Genomic DNA, 18,332 nt, shown 5'->3' with positions numbered 1-18,332 from the left:
AAAAGAAAAGAAGAAAAGAAAAAGAAAAATCAACAGTACTTTAATGTGCACACATTTCCCCAGAGAGAAACAATGAAATCTGACTGAAACTCCCCACCGTAAACAAAAATCAATTCCAGATGAATTACAGATCTAAATGTTAAAGGAAAAACAAAGCTTCTAGAAGATGAAATAACCTGGGCTAAGTAAAGATTTCTTAAAGAAGTCACTAAAGGGAACCATTAGTAAACTGGACTCAAGACACCATTAATAAGAGTGAAAAGGCAAGTCTCAGAGTGGAAGATATTTGCAATACACAAAAATGGACTTGAATCCTGAATAAATAAAGAGTTCCTGATATTCCAATAGATAAATGGAAAAAAAGACTTGAACAGGCACTTCACAAAAGAGACTATCCAAATGGTTCATAAGCAGATGAAACAGTACTCAACTCATTAATCATCAGAGAAATGTATTATAACCTAAAATCAGTACCATCGGAATAGTGAAAAGTAACAATATCAAGTATTGGTGAGAATGTGGAGTCATGTAAACTCTCATACAGTGATAGTAGAATATAAAATGTTTGAACCATTTTGGAAAACTGTTTGGCATTATCTAGTAGAGTTGCATATATGCATACACTCTGACCCAGAAATTCTAGTCCTAGGTACATACCCATCAGAAATGTATACACATTAAAAGAGACATACACAAGAAAAGTTCATAACAGCATAGCTCATAATAGCCCCAAACTGGAAACAGCCTAAACGCTTATTAACATTAATTGTGGTATATTTATATAATGGAATACTATGCAGCAATGAAAGAATGAACTACAACTATGTGCAACGCAAATGACTCATGAACATAATGCTGCACAAAATAAACTGGATACCAAAGAACATATACTGAGTGAATCCATTTACATTCAGTTCAAAATTAATCTATGCTATTATAGTCATTAATTTGGGAAAGAGGTAATGATTTGGAGGAGACATAGTGGGGCTTCTGGTTTACTCAAATTTCTTGGCCTGCGTAGTGATTACATTGGTGTGTTCACTTGTGATAATGCAATGAGCTGTACCCTTACTATTTGTGTTACACTTCAATGAAAAAGTTTTTTTTTCTAATATATATTAAAAAAATGTTTTTAACATCTTTATTGGAATATAATTGCTTTACAATGTTGTGTTAGTTTCTGCAATGAAAAAGTTTCAGCAACAGAGAAGCAGTCAAATTTCAGGGATTACTTTTTCCTTCTTAAGGCTTATTAGCATAAAAACAATAAAACAAGTGCTATAGTAAAGTTATGCAGCTTAATGACAGAGAACAATGTTTCTCCAGGCTTCATATAAAGTTATGGATGCTGTCTAATAATCCAGTTGAAGTGATTTCAAATATAGTGTTGGGCTAGGTAACATTCTGTAGAAATATAAGAAATTTCTAAAGTTTTACTGTATTTCCACTTTCACACTCTTTTTAAATCTCCAAATGTGTTCTTAAATTTAGAGCCATATTTACTCAGGAAACAAACTCCTATGGTAAAAACAAGGTTATCACCTATTCCTCTTCATGCCAAATGACTTCCTTTCCCAAACTACACATCAACCAAAAATGGGTAATGGAAATACTGACAGAACCTCATGAAATCTCAGCAGCATAACATCAGTTTCTACATATAACTATTTACATATAACTGAGTACCAATTATATGTCAGGCACTGGGATAAATGCTTTATATGTATTATCTTTAAAACTCATAAAAATTGAGTAAGGGAAGCCATTTATAATCCCATTTACAGATAAGTAATCAGACTCAAGAGACTAAGTTTTCATACAGCTAGTAAATGACAGAGCAGATAATCAAATCTACGTTACCTGAACGTGCTCTTTCCATTTTCTCCTATGTCCACTATTTCCCCAATAAGTCTCCTTTACTAAATAATTTTCATTCATAATATTTTAAGTGAGCATGTTTGCCAAATATCATCCAAATATTTTACTATTCAATTAGTAAGTCTACTCCACTGCATATAGTCCCATTGGAAATAAAACACAAAGATACACACTCTCTGTAGAAATCTGAAAGCATACATACCAACGAAGAAAAAACAAGTCTTTTCAGAGAGTCTAGATATTATATGAAGAATTAGGTTTTTTTTTTTTTTTTTTTTTTTAAGAATTAGGTTTTAAAGAAAACTTTGTCCCACAATTGTAGGCTATTTCTATATTAGAGAAAAATGTTAAATATTGATGAAAATTTCCTGGGGCAAACTTTAACTTATTTGGAAAATAATAATGTCAATACTGGAGATGGCATTTTAAACCAAAGGACTGAAAGACTAAAGAAAATTCTGAAAATTAAAAAAAATTATTCCTTCAGTACTTTTCTTCCTGCTCCAAGATTTACTATGGTGAGTGTTCCACATGTTAGCAGTATGGAAAAATCATTATCATTAAGACATACCTCTTCCGAGTCTTGTGATTTGGTGGTTTCTTCATTCAAAACATATCGTCCTCTATAAAACTCCCTGATCCTTAGATTTAATGTTTCAGTTTCTTTTTTCAAGTTCTCATAACTTGGCAGTGGTTTAATGGCTGTATCTGAGGCTCTAAATGGTAAAGACTCATCCAAGCTGTTCTGAGATTCCTGCAAGGCAGGGGAATGACTGTCTGGGTCACAGTTCACATCATCTTCATCAAGTTCTTCTTCCTTAACCAGAGGGGCTGAAGAGGGTTTCAGACATACGGAAGCATAATTCTGGCCATACAAAAACCTCAAAGTTTCTTCTGTCTTCCACTCAATCAAAGTCTCCTTCAGGGCTTTAAGTAAGTTTGCCTTTGCAACTTCAGGGCACACCTGCACTGAACTAGAAGCTGACCTAGAAACTTGGTTCAATTTGGCAAATTTCCTCTTAAAATGCTCAGCACTTTTCTTACTTATGCCTACAAGAGTTATTTTTGAACTACTGTATTTATTTTCAGAAATTTTTGAAGCTTCTAATTTTTCTTGCAGAGACCTATTTGAAGAAATCTGAGTATATACATTCTGTAAAGGAAGTTCACAAGCAGCAGCTTTCTCCTCACTGTCTAATCTGTAATTGCCTAACTGCTCAGTGACATCTATTACTGTCTGTTCTTTGCTTTCATGTTTGGAGTTAACCTTTTGACCAGCTTTCTTTTTCATTATGCTTTTTTTGTGCAGCTGTGGCCTTATACCCGTTGCACTTGGTCTGTTTCCTTGTAGAATGGAGGAAACAAAGTCTTGCTCGTTATCACTGCTACTATCACTGTGAGTGCCAGAAGAACTAGATTCATCATGCTTCTCAAAATGGCCAGGACTGTCAACATCTGATGTTTTAATGGCCTTACTGCATAACTGTATTTCTTCTCCAGAATGACCACTGTTGAGGGAAAGAAACAAAACAACTGTAACAGAAAAGCAACATGTTCCACAGTATTTATACTTTGTAACTTTCAAGGTAGAAACTTTTATTCCCTGGGCAAGGCCTTATTTATAGGCTTATATTTACCTAGGCCTATATACACACACACATACACATTTCAGAAGAAAGTTATAATTCTATAATTTCTCTACATCTTATTTATTTGATATGTCTCTTTCCATCTTCTTCCCTTGTATTTTCTCTCCAATTATTTTAAAAGTGTTGTAAGAGTATAGCAAAAAACAAAACAAAACAAAAACCAAACCACATACACACAAAAACAAAAACCTCACAAACCAACATTTGATAATTCCATCCTACTGAATTATTTTGATTTTTGCTTTCTCCATTTCTGTAACTGCTTTATATATCTTTTTTTAAAAAAGGATTCTTTTGAAAACTTCATTATTGGTTTCTCAAAAAAAAATGAGAGGAACTGTTTAGATTTTGAAACAAAAATAAAAAGAGACATTTAAGCATTTTCCAATTCTGGCTGATAGTTATGCAGAAAATTCCACTGAATGAAAAATTCAAGAAAGTCATAGCAGAAAATAAAGTTGGCAAATCAACATTTATCAATGAAAGATACTTATACTTGAAAATCCCAGAGTTAAATCACAATGATAATAATAAGACAACAGTTTTCCCTTTGCCTATGTTCCTTTAATTTTCAGATTAGGTTTATAAAGGATTAAAAAATATGAAAGAGCAGAGACAAAGAGAGCTTTGTCTATACAAACTTGAGATAAATAAGGATAGGAGAGCAATTACCCTTAAGCAAATGCACATATAACAACTTTAAAAGATCAGGATGGCAAGGATTCTAGGTCAAGAAGCACCTGGAGGGTGGTGAAAGGGTATATGGGAACTCTCTACTTCTCACACAGTTTTTCTGTAAACCTATTTTTTGTATTTTCTGTAAACCTATCCCCCCCAAAGCCTATTACAATTTTTAAAAATAAAATGAAATAAAATAATTCAGCAATAAACAAAAAAGCATGCTTGGGGGAAGTGTAAAAGAAGAAGAAAAACAGTTGAAAATAAGGTTGTAGATGGGAATGGAGAAAAAAGATAAGTTCATTCAGTATTTTATACCATTTTTTAGTTAGAGTCTAGCCTACATAGCCACAGACTGTCTCTTGTATCTAAAGTAAGTACAATTTCAGAAAACTTAGAACAACTCAATTTTCATGTATACTTTCTCTTGGAATTGTATGGTAATTATATTTTTCTATACTATTTTGAAGCTGTAAGTTAAAGATTTATAGCGAATAATAAATATCTCTCACTTGTGCTCAATTCCATCTAACTAAGGTAGTGACTAATAACTAGGAAAATTTATTCTGGAAGATAAAAGGATATGTTTTGAGAGATGATCATGGTTGGGCAAGCAATACCATGAGGAAAGTTTAGAAAAAAAATCACAACTTGGAATTTCTATTAATGCTTTAGACACTCTTTCAAATAATTAACTGATACATTAATGTTTTGATGTTCTATAAAACTATAAAAACCTTTCAACAAATGTAATTGGCACAATCTAGTTGACAAAGAAGCACAATATCTCAGATGGAAGTTGTGTTTGTGTCATATTTCAACAGGTTCAATTAGACTTCCTTGGTAGGAACAGCTGTACAGTAAATCATACAGATCAAACACATCATCTTACCATCACAAAAGAAAAAAAAGCTGTACAAGGCAAATATTTCTTTTTGTGGGCTAGAATGGGCACTTACATAATGCATCAGCACAGGAAGTCCAAGAGTTCATATCACCTGGTTTACTCTTAATGCTTCTATTAACAAGAATACATAGAAGGTAAGTGATACTGATTCAACCATACCTTTGTCCTTCCTGTAGCAGCTGAAAATCAGGACATCTGTGACAAAAACACAGAAGTAAAAAACTGAAAGCAATTGATATGTCAAACACTTTCAAGTGTTTATTATAACCACTTTGGATAGAAAATATAATTAAAAGGAAATAGTTCATATAAAGATTTTTTAAGAAAAACATTAAACCACAACATATTATAAAACTCATCCACAAGAAATATGAATTAATCTTTCTAATCCAAAATTTACTTATATTTCAGGATTAAGTTCAACTTCCACTAGCCCAATTAAGTTTTCCTTGACTAACCTGCTAAAGTAAATCTCTCCCTTCTTTAAATTCCAGAGTCATCATTGTCTGTAGAGTTAATACACATTAATCATGTGCTCTTCTATGACCTAACACAGAAATTTTATCTAAATATCTTACTTTTCGTATATTTAAGTCTAGTTTCATAACTAGACTACAAGCTTGTTGAGGTCAGAGATTATTTATTCAATATTATAATTCTCCTGTTATTTCCTTTATATGGTCAATAAGACTTTTTGCCCTAATTTTGAGAAAGCAGTTGTATTGTAGCATGGATGTGAGGTATGTAGGTCAGGTGATTTAACTCTAGGGACAATTTTGCTATGCAATACCAGAAATCACATATGGCTGGGCATTAAAAAGGGGGAGGAAAAGGCTCTTAAAAAGCCAAATACAAAGAGGAACAAATATAATAGCAAATGAATCCAAGAGGACAGGAAAACTCTGTAAAGTGCTTCTGAAGTACTCAGAAAAAGTGGCTTCTAAAGACTACAAAACATGTTAAATAAAATAAGTATTCAAAGAACTAAATAAATGGATCAATATTCTATGTGCACTGATAGATTCAATATTGTCAAGAGGTTAGTTCTTCTCAAATTGATCTGTGATTCAATGAAATCCCAATCAAAATCCCAGCAAATTATTTTATGGATATTGACAAATTCATTCTAAAGTTTTTATGGAAAGGCAAAGACCCAAAATAGTTAACGTAATATTGAAGGAGAAGGACAAAGTTGGAGAATTGACACCACCTGACTTTAAGACTTACTATAAAGCTACAGTAATCAAGACAGTGCAGTGTGGCACTGGTGAAAGAAGAGACAAAAAAGATCATTGGAACAAAATAGAGAGACCAGAATAGACCCACAGGAACAGTCATGATCTCTGACAAAAGAACAAAGGCAACACAATGGAGAAAATATAGTCTTTTCAACAAGTGATGTTCCACATGCAAAAAAATTAATCTAGATACAGACCTTATACTCTTCACAAAAACTCAAAATGGATCACAGACTTAAAAAGTAAAATGCAAAACTATAAAAATCCTGGAAGAGGGACTTCCATGGTGGTCCAGTGGTTAGGACTCTATGCTTCCACTGCAGCACTGCAGGGGGCCCAGGTTCGATCCCTGGTTGGGGAACTAATACCCTGCGTGCTGCTTGGTGTGGCCAATAAATAAATAAATAAATATTTTAAAACATCAACAACAAAACTCCAAGAAGATAATACAGGAGAAAACCTTGATGACTTTTTAGATACACACCAAAGGCATGATCCATGAAAAAAGAATTGATAAGTCAGACTTCATTAAAATTAAAAGTTTCTGTTCTGTGAAAAATACTGTCAACAGAATAAAAAGATAAGACACAGACTAGGAGAAAACATTTGCAAAACACATATCTGATAAAGGACTGTTATCCAAAATATCAAAGCACACTTAAAACTCAACAGTAAGAAAACAAGCAACTCAATTAAAAAGTAGGCCCAAGACCTTAACAGATACCTCACCAAAGAAGATAAACAGATGGTAAATACGCATATGAAAAGATGCTCTACAACAGCAGTCCCCAACCTTTTTGGCACCAGGGACCGGTTTCATGGAAGTTAATTTTTCCACGGACCAGGATGGGGGGATGGTTTTGGGATGATTCAAATGCATTACATTTATTGTGCATTTTATTTCTATTATTATTATACTGTAATGTATAGTGAAATAATTATACAACTCACCATAATGCAGAATCACTGGGAGCCCTGAGCTTGTCTTCACCTGCCACTCACTGATAGGGTTTTTTTTTTTTTTTTTTTAAACTGATAGGGTTTTGATGAGAGTCTGCAAGCAACTGATTTATTACGGTCTCTGTGCAGTCAAACCTCTCTGCTAATGATAATCCGTATTTGCAGCTTCTCCCCAGCACTAGCTTCACCACCTCAGCTCCACCTCAGATCATGAGGCATTAGATTCTCATAAGGAGCGTGCAACCTAGATCCCTCGCATGTGTAGTTCACAGGAGGGTTCAAGCTCCTATGGGAATCTAATGCCGCTGCTGATCTGACGGGAGGCAGAGCTCAAGAGGTAATGTGATGCTGGCTCGCCCAGCCACTGCTCACCTCCTGCTGTGTGGCCCAGTTCCTCACAGGCCACGGACCAGTATTGGTCTGTGGTCCGGGGGTTGGGGACCCCTGCTCTACAAAAGTCATCAGGGAAATGCAAATTAATACAAGAAGATACCACTATACATCTATTAGAATAACCAAAATCCAGAACACTGACAAGATCAAAGGTTCTGAATGTCTGTGTCCCTTCACCCCCAAATTCATATGTTAAATCCTAATCCAGGGCTTCCCTGGTGGTGCAGTGGTTAAGGATCCGCCTGACAATGCAGGGGACACAGGCTCCAGTCCTGGTCCAGGAAGATCCCACATGCCGCGGAGCAACTAAGCCCGTGTGCCATAACTACTGAGCCTGCGACCTAGAGCCGGTGAGCCACAACTACTGAGCTTGTGTGCCACAACTACTGAAGCCTGGAGGCCTAGAGCCCGTGCTCTGCAACAAAAGAAGCCACTGCAACGAGAAGCCTGCACACCGCAATGAAGAGCAGCTCCCACTCGCCACAACTAGAGAAAGCCACGCGCAGCAACGAAGACCCAACGCAGCCATAAAAAAAAAAAAAAGAAAATCCTAACCCAATGTGATACTATTAGGAGATGGGGCCTTTGGGAGGTGATTAGGTCATGAGGGCAAATCTTTCCTGAATACGATTAGCGTCTTTATAAGAGAGGCCAGAGAGATCCCTTCCCATTCTACCATGTAAGGACATAACCAGAAGTCTTCAACCCAGAAGAGGTGTTCACCCAACCATACTGGCACCCTGACAGATTTAAAACTTCAGATTTAAAACCTCTATAGCTATGAGAAGAAATTCCTCTTGTTTTTAAGCTACCCAATCCATGCTATTTTGTTATAGCAGCCTGAACAGACTAAGACATGTACAAAAGACATCACCAAAGAAGATATACAGCTGGCAAACAAGCATATGAAAAGATGCTCCACCTCATATATCATCAGAGAAATGCATATTAAAATAATAATGAGATATTACTACACACCTATTAGAACAGCCAAAATCCAGAGCCCTGACACCATCAAATGTTGGTGAGGATGTAAAGCAATAGAAACTCTCATTCACTGCTGGTGGGAATGCAAAATGGTACAATCACTTTGGAAGACAGCTTAGAGACGTCTTACAAAACTAAACATATTCTAACCATACAATCCAGAAATCATATGCCTTGGTACTTACCCAAAGGAATTGAAAACATGTCTATACAAAAACCTGTATGCTATGTTTACAGCAGCTCTATTCATATTTGCCAAAACTTGGAAGTAACCAAGATGTTCTTCACTAGGTAAAGGGATAAATACTAGGCACATTCAGACAATGAAATATTATTCATTGCTAAAAAGCAATGAGATATCAAGCTATGAAAAGACAGGGAGAAACTTAAATGCTTTTTACTAAGTGACAGAATCCAGTTTGAAAAGCCTACATACTATAGGACTCCAACTATATGACATTCTGTAAAAGGTAAAACTATGGAGACAGAAAAAGATAAGGGGTTACAGAGGTTTGAGGGTAGGAGACGAATAGGTGGAGCATAGAGGATTTTTAGGGCTATAAAACTACTCTGTATGACACTGTAATGGTAGATTCAAGTCATTATACATTTGTCCAAACCCAAAACTGTACACTAAGAGTGAACCCTAATGTAAACCATGGATGTGGGTGGTAATGATGTGTCAATGCAGGCTCATCTATTGTAAGAAATGTACAATTTTGATGGGGGATGCTGATAATGGGGGAGGTTATGCATGTGTGTGGGCAGGGAGTTTATGGGAAATCTCTGAACCTTCCTCTCCATTTTGCTGTGAACCTAAAATTGCTCAAAAAACAAAGTCAACTGGGACTTCCCTGGTGGTGCAGTGGTTAAGACTCTGAGCTCCCAATGCAGAGGGCCCGGGTTTGATCCCTGGTCAGGGAACTAGATCCCACATGCGTGCCACAACTGAGAGTTCCCATGCCGCAACTAAGGCACTGGCGAGCCACAACTAAGGAGCCTGTGAGCTGCAACTAAAGAGCCTGTGAGCCGCAACTAAGGAGCCCGTCTGCCGCAACTAAGACCCAGCACAACCAAATAAATTAATTTAAAAAAATAATAAGGGCTTCCCTGGTGGCACAGTGGTTGAGAGTCCACCTGCCAACACACGGGACACGGGTTCGTGCCCTGGTCTGGGAGGATCCCACATGCCGCGGAGCGGCTGGGCCCGTGAGCCATGGCCGCTGAGCCTGCGCGTCTGGAGCCTGTGCTCCGCAACAGGAGAGGCCACAACAGTGAGAGGCCCATGTACAGCAAAAAAAATAAAAATAAAAAAAAATAATAATAAAAGTAAAAAAACAAAGTCAATTAATAGAAAAAAATACAAGAACATAGGTGTGCACTAAAGAGAAGCTAAAGCACTGAACATAAATCCCATTTAAAGGGCAAAATAGGGCTGTAATGAAGGTCATATTGCAAAAATCTTTGATTAAAAAAAGTCAAGTTACAAACATTAAATGCTGGAGAGGGTGTGGAGAAAAGGGAACCCTCCTGTACTGTTAGTGGGAATGTAAATTGATACAGCCACTATGGAGAACAGTATGGAGGTTCCTTAAAAAACTAAAAATAGAACTACCATATGACCCAGCAATCCCACTACTGGGCATATACCAGAGAAAACCATAATTCAAAAAGATACATGCAAAAAAAAAAAAAAAAAAAAAAGATACATGCATCCCAATGTTCAATGCAGCACTACTTACAACAGCCAGGACATGGAAGCAACCTAAATGTCCAACAACAGAGGAATGGATAAAGAAGATGTGGTATATATATATCATGGAATACTACTCAGCCATAAAAAGGAACGAAATTGTGTCATTTGCAGAGATGCGGATGGACCGAGAGACTGTCATACAGAGTAAGTCAGAAAGAGAATAAATATCGTATATTAATGCATATATGTGGAATCTAGAAAAATGGTACAGATGATCTTATTTGCAAAGCAGAAATAGAGACACAGATGTAGAGAACAAACATATGGACACCAAGTGGGGGAGAAGGGGTGGGATGATTTGTGAGACTGGGATTGATATACGTACACTACTATGTATAAAACAGATAACTAATGAGAACCTATGCACAGGGAACTCTACTCAGTGCTCTGTGGTGACCTAAATGGGAAGGAAATCCAAAAGAGAGGGGATATATGTATATATATAGCTGATTCACTTTGCTGTGCAGCAGAAAGAACACAATATTGTAAAGCAACTATACTCCAATAAAAATTAATTTTAAAAAGTCAAGCTAAATGGATAGATGGAACCAGAAGCCATTTGAGTTATGACATTTAAAGGCTACCAATCAAAAATATCAGTTGCGAGTATTTTTCTATATAATTAAACATCACAGCATCAATCATATAACTACTGCCTAGATAATCCATTCATCTTTTGTTCAGTCGCAAGCATACTAGGCACTGCAGGGAATGGATTTGTTGCCAATCCTCTCCTTAGCTATGGGAGGCACTGCTAACTGATCAAGGCATTCTTTCCCATTAAACATCAAGTACCACACATCAGGAGGCGTACATCCCTGCTCTAGAGATTTCCCTGCAGTTCAGGAATTCCCCCAAGACCAATAATAAAAAAATTAGAAGAAAAAGACAAAATAAGGCAATAGGCAGTAAGTTCCCTGACAGTAAAAATTTGATCTATTTTTTTTTCTTTCTTAGTCCTTCAGCCAATCAAGGTGTGTCCTTTCCCAATCATCCAAATTATCCTGTTTACCCTCCTTCTTCCCACTCACGAAAACTCTAGTCACAGAAGCTACCTTGGTTTGGTGTTACTCAAAGAAAACAAATGACACTGCTTGGATGGTGACTAGCCTTGACTACTCCGGGGGGTATTTATAACTCCCATTAAGAGCTTTTTTAGCATACTAAATAATATGCTAACATTTACAACAGAGTGTTTTATTGCCTGTTGACTACTTCCTCCCACTTCCATTTGTAGTTCTCTCACTCTTCCTATCCCACTTCCCCGCCCAAGTCTTCCTGGCTAAAATTATCAAGGTTCAGTACCATGCAGCTGTCTGGTATTTGGTCTTACACCAGGATCTGAGTATCACTGTAAGGAAAAAAAAATATGTGTAGACACAGTGATTCTCAACTGGATTCTTACACTAACTAAATGGCTAACCTGCAAATGCATGGTATATTCCATCATCCAACAAATTCCTTCAAAAATAAAATTCTGAAGTATTATATGTATGGACTATGTTGGGTATGTTAAGTAATACAAAGAATAGGTTCCTATTTTTAAGGACATTACAGTTTAGTAGGAGGAAAGTGCGTGTTCCAAGATATTTATAAATAATAATCCTCATAAGAATGATATAGCTACTACCACCAACCCACGTTACAGATAAAAAGACCGAGTACTGAAAGACTGACTAATGTGCCAAAAGTCACACAGCTAGTAAGTGGTAAAGCCAGGAATCACTGCCATCCAGCATCGCTCATAAGAACTACACTCCTGCATCATATAATTCATGAGAGAGAGATGAGCTGCTCCAGAAAATTAAAGAAAGAAAAACTTCTGGCTGAGCCAATGAAGAAAAGCTTCAGATTCAGCTGGGCCTATAAAGATCAATATAATTTGTATATAAAGACATTTGAGGCTAATCCTATGGATTTTACTCTGAGGTTTTACTCCACAAACCTCTCTCCCTTTTTTCTCTTTCCTTTCAGTAAACTACCATGCTTAAACTTAGCCCATCTCTTAAACAAACAAACACACAAAACAACCCTGTCCTTGAGCCATACAATCCCTCCCCCTTTCATCGTCAGACTTCTTTAAAGAAGTCTGCACTCAATGATTTCCAATTCCGTATCTCCTATTCAGTCCTCAACCCTCTGCCTCCTGGAATCTGTATGCATTACTCTACTGAAATGGCTCTTGCTAAGATCACCAATTACCAAAGGACTCCTAAATCTAAAGGATATTTTTCAGGATTTTTTTTTCTTTTTAAAGTACAGGAAAAAGAATTAGAATGAAAGGAGAGTTTGAAAGAGTAAGAAAATAGGAATAAACCATACAGCAAGGCCTTGGTGAGAGGAGAACAGAAACGGTAACACAGAGGTACTACATTAGCAACGAGGAGGCAGAGAAATGAGAAAGCATATGAAGAAAATAATGTTGAAGGAGCTTCTGGTGGATGCCCTCAATCATTTCAGTTAAGTAGTAGGTTATATCTACTAGGAGTTGGGGGTGGGGTTCAAAGTTTAAGGAGAGGAGAAAAGGTCTGAATGTATCATAGTCATTAAGAAACAAAGAATAAACACGTGAGGACACTGTTGAGACTAGACAGAATGAACTGGAACAGGGCCACAGGAATGCAAAGAGTGCAGGCTTTGGTGCCAGACAAATCTGCATTTAAATCCCAAATCTATATATATAAACTAAGTGTTCTTGAGAGAGTCACTAAACCTCTCTAAGCCTCAGTTTCACCACCCATAAAATGGGTAACGGTACTTCCTCAGGGATGTTGTGAGCACTGAATTAAATGAGACAGCATATCAAAAGTGCTAATGATCTTATTTGAGAACTTTACCCAATAATCTTCAGCAACAGAAAAGAAGGATGACTGAAGCCTGGAAGGTGGACATAATAGAAGTTAAGGGAGAAAGAATCTGGGATCGTTTGAGAGGATGATATTACAACTGCTGACAGTGGAACTCAGGAAAACAAATTTAATGAGGGTCTGCCAACATAGAAGAATAGAGCTGAGGTAGAGACAGGAGGTCAAAACGAGGTCACAAAGCACATTCAGGAGTGACAGATGCAGATGAGATAGAGGTTGTGGTCAGAGACGGGAAGCTCTTATTTCAAGATCTTGTTGGCAGAATGGTTCCAAGTAAGAATGAGGTCCAAGCATGGCTGAATCAAGGGGTAATAAAAATGTAAACATTATTCTAAATCATGAATACAATTTAAGTAGTTTTATGAGAAATCTCCAGCAATACAACTTGATATTTTTTGAGAAAAACACTAAGAATTAAAAGAAAATTAAACCTCTAATGAAGGGGAAAATTAGCATATATTGATTGCTTATTATATGGTAAGTGAATTTTTTTTTAAATTGTGGTAAAATATACATTACATAAAATTGACCATTTAAACCATTTTAAGCTACAGTTCAGTGGTATCAAGTACATTCACACTGTTGTGCAACTATCACCATCTCCAGGACTTTTTCATCTTCCCATACTTTCTGCTACATGGTTATAATTTCATTTAATCTTCACGTAACTAACAACTTTATTTTTATAGATGAGGAAACTGAAGCTCTGAGGGGTTAACTGAGTTCCTAAGATCACTACACATATCGAGTAGTAAATATAGGATTTGAATTTAGGTCTTTCAAAGTCTAAGTTCTCTCTTTCTAACGTGATACCTCTAATTAAAGCCAGAAAAAGGAACCCCAAAAGTTGCGAGGATACCATCTTTACTTATTCCCTCCCAAAAGAATTCAATATACTTTACTATTTTCCTCTCCTTTGTTTCAGTTCTCTGACTTCACATAAAGAAAACTACGCTGAACATTGTTTCTAGATGCTTTATGAGTGACTTTAATACTCTCTGATTCCCAATCTGTAAAAGGGAAAATGGTACCTGACACTAAGATAAACCAAAAGTGAATTTAATGAGGTACTGGACAAAAGGTTCAATATAAAATTCAGTTTGTTTTTGCTATGAGCTGTTTTAGAAACAAGGCACCAAGTTACATTGCTCTTTCTTTTCTATCCTTTTTTAGATGAAATTCAAAAGCTTTTTCTTTGTTAAAACTACCATTTCTCATCAATGTTAAGTATCTTCCATTCCTTTCAAAGTTTACGTTGTCCTGAGACATTTAATTCAGATAAGCTCAATTTAAAAACTAAGTAACTATCTTAGTTAAAGAATATCTTCAAGCTCTTCTTTATAAACATTTTCACATTATTTTCACTAAAGTACAAATTAGATGATTAACTGTAACTTTAGCAAAGTACATCTAAAACTAGAAATAGCACGCCAGAAGACCTTGGTGTGTGTGTATCACTTAGAATATGTGTATTATATATAAACCAACAGAAGCAGCAGGCTACAATTCCCCCCTGTGGTGGGAATTTTTCAAATACAATATGAAACATGTTAAAACCTGTTTCAGAAAGTTTTTATTCTGTCTACCAAGCAACACTATTCAGGAAGAGGTTACAGAAGTTGTTCTGCAGAGGTTTTTGGCTTCCGCACCTCTGAGATTATACTGTTTATTGCTAAGAAGCATGTGTGAAAATCCCCTACTCTGGGACACATGATGGCGCTTTTAGCTCTGTCAGCATTAACCATTCACCCCAATCTCATCTTTTAAATCAAAATTTGAATCTAAACATTTGCCCTTCCTTCTCAGCTTTAACTCCTGATTTTTTAATGTTACAATTCAAGAAATTTCCCTCCTTCAACAACGTCAGAGCCTACAGTCAACCAAACAGGATTTATAAATGTAACTATATGACTACCTAAACAAGCATACTGTCTCAGAGGAACAAAACTGTATGTGGTCTGTTTCTGGCCACCAAGTGGGTGAAAAACTTCTAACTCACAACATGAGAAGCATCATACTGCGTCATGGTCAATGTTTTGTCTCTGACAGAGCATCAGGAGACATTTTGTGTAAAGAACTGCTGTTATTCATGACATTAAAGATATACTCCAGATATTTTTACCTTAATAACGAAAATGAAGACCCTTTTTGACTCCAAAGCCTCAACAGAAGTATGGAGCTAGAATTCATGAATTTGTCTAACTTTTTCTTAAATTGATTTATAGGTTTTTACCAATGAGGTAGTGAGATTATGGTACAAAATAGTATCTTATAAATTTATCTTATAGTAAATTTTACTATAGTTTTTAGTATTTTAGAATCTGGTGAATAAATTTATATTAGCTTTCACAATAATGTAAGAAAAAACAAATTGAGTCAAATTGTCAAATTGAGTATTCTATTTCCAAATGGTATGTAAGACCATGGTGTCCCTAAAGATGTAAACTTCAAGTTGTTCTGGACATACTATAAAATATAAAATATTCTTGGCTGGGCTTCCCTGGTGGCGTAGCGGTTGAGAGTCCGCCTGCCGATGCAGGGGACACGGGTTCGTGCCCCGGTCTGGGAAGATCCCACATGCCGCAGAGCGGCTGGGCCCATGAGCCATGGCCGCTGAGCCTGCGCGTCCAAAGCCTGTGCTCCGCAACGGGAGAGGCCACAACAGTGAGAGGCCCGCGTGCCGCAAAAAAAAAAAAAAAAAAAAAATTATTGGTTTTTCTTCATAATTTAAAAACTTTAATTCAATCCTTTATCAGTCTTTATCTTTTACAGACTGAAGAGTTCAAATTTATTTAGTCAGTAATTTGTATTCTAATACTGTATTCTGTACTCTTAAATGAGACAGACTTCTCTACAAGGTAGTATAAATTTCCCTAGGCTTATACTGATCATTTTAATTTTCATCATTTTTATCAATGAGACATTTCCTTAACTAGAAAACTTTCACTATAGCAGCACTGACTGACTTAAAATTGTAAAACATTAGAACTAAAGGGAACTAAGGTTAAATGCAACTTTCTACTTACAAATGAGGAAAGTAAGATTCAGCGCTGGTAACAAACTTTCTTACACTAAAACAACTAAAAATCTAAGCTAGATCCAACAAAACAGTGCTCTTAAAACTACAGATCGGGGGCTTCCCTGGTGGCACAATGGTTAAGAATCCGCCTGCCAATGCAGGGGACATGGGTTCTATCCCTGGTCTGGGAAGATCCCACACGCCGTGGAGCAGCTAAGCCCAAGCGCCACAACTACTGAGCCTGCGCTCTAGAGCCCGCGAGCCACAACTACTGAGCCGGCATGCCACAACCACTGAAGCTGGTGCGCCTAGAGCTCGTGCTCCACAATAAGAAGGCTGCACACTGCAATGAAGAGCATCCCCCACTCGCCACAACTAGAGAAAGCCCACGTGCAGCAAAGAAGACCAAATGCAGGCAAACATAAAATAAATAAAATAAATTTATACAAATAAACAAACAAAAACTACAGATCAGGACCAACCAATTAAGGGGGTTGCTACCAGCATTTCAAAAAAGCAACAGGGGCTTCCCTGGTGGCGCAGTGGTTGAGAGTCCGCCTGCCAGTGCAGAGGACACGGGTTCGTGCCCTGGTCTGGGAAGACCCCACATGCCGCGGAGCTGCTGGGCCCGTGAGCCATGGCTGCTGGGCCTGCACGTCCGGAGCCTGTGCTCCGTGACAGGAGAGGCTGCGGCAGTGAGAGGCCTGCGTACCGCAAAAAAAAAAAAAAAAAAAAAAAAAAGCAACAGAGTAGAAAATATCAGAGGCTTTTCATGTAGTGAGGATAAAAACTGTTTCCTAAAACTTTTGCTTCAGTTCTATGTATGTGGTGGATAATGTAAAATGCATTTATTACAGTGGTCAAAAATTTTGGAAATCATTCATGGATACAGAGAACAAACAAATGTCGATGAAATAGGTGAAGGGTAGATTAAGAGGTACAAACCTCCAGTTATAAAATAAAGAAGCCATAGAGATGTAAAGTACAGCATGAGGAATATATTCAATAATATTGTAATAACTTTGTATGGAGACAGATGGTTAAAAGACTTATTGTGGTGATCATTCCATAACGTATGGAAATGTCAAATCACCATGTAGTATACCTGAAACTAATATAATACTATATGTCAACTATATTTCAATTAAAGAAAGATTCTGGAAGACATTACAATAAAATAACTAATTCTATGAGTGAATTTTAAAATTTATTCTTATTTTTAAATTATAATAAAAATAGTAATATTAATAAAATTATAACTTAATATTATGATGGTGATATAGCTTATTATTTATTACAACTCACTCTAAGCTAATAAAAATATCTCTGCATTAAATAATTAATGCTGCCATCTAAAAAAGCCATTTTTCCCCTTTAAAAGAAGATAGGTTATGAATGTTATACCCCATACTATATGTGAACAGACTTTCTTTAAAATACCACATTTCTGTAGAGCTTATATATACAATAGCTAGACAAGCTTTTTAAACGAATACTGAATTCCAGAATTCTGATCATTAGCACACATAAAAATATCAAACATTCTCTGTGAAAACACAGTGACCTCTAGTGGATTAGATAAACTGACATAATCCTTGCCCCTAAGAATTTAGAAATTAAGGTAACACTGATGCATCCAGATATGAAAAATACTGACATGGTTATTATATACAGACAAGTATTATACATAAATAAGGGCTATAGTTACACTATGTACAATGTGACAATTGTATATTTATAGATTACTCACTGGTTACTTCCAATCAAGAGGAATATGATGAAAGAATCCTAGCCTTGTTCAGAATCTATCACTAGCTTAAGAAATACACTTAGTCTTTCTGAGCTTGTTTGATAATAAGGTTGGATTAAATTTTCTCTAAGGACCCTTTCAGTTCTTTCATTATGATCCTCTCTTTAATTCATCTTATACACCAATGCCAAACTAAATTCTATTCAAAAACACTTGGTATCTCCCCAGGACTTGAGGATATACCAAACTT

General features: G+C 36.4%; 1 protein-coding gene across 4 annotated transcripts in view; it reads right to left on the bottom strand.

Moving 5' to 3' along the window:
* RPAP2 (RNA polymerase II associated protein 2) overlaps window positions 1-18,332 on the bottom strand; it is an 84,924-nt gene that overhangs the window by 52,543 nt on the left and 14,049 nt on the right. For all 4 annotated transcript variants that reach the window (XM_032622292.1, XM_032622284.1, XM_032622311.1 and 1 more), the window contains 2 exons: window positions 5,272-5,307; window positions 2,450-3,386 (listed from right to left, as the gene is read on the bottom strand). In XM_032622292.1, the coding sequence (XP_032478183.1) occupies window positions 2,450-3,386; window positions 5,272-5,307 (973 nt within the window). The remainder of the gene's footprint in view (window positions 1-2,449; window positions 3,387-5,271; window positions 5,308-18,332) is intronic.

Source organism: Phocoena sinus, chromosome 1 (assembly GCF_008692025.1).
Source record: "Phocoena sinus isolate mPhoSin1 chromosome 1, mPhoSin1.pri, whole genome shotgun sequence".
Lineage (NCBI taxonomy): Eukaryota > Metazoa > Chordata > Mammalia > Artiodactyla > Phocoenidae > Phocoena > Phocoena sinus.
This window is presented reverse-complemented; position numbering and strand designations above follow the sequence as displayed.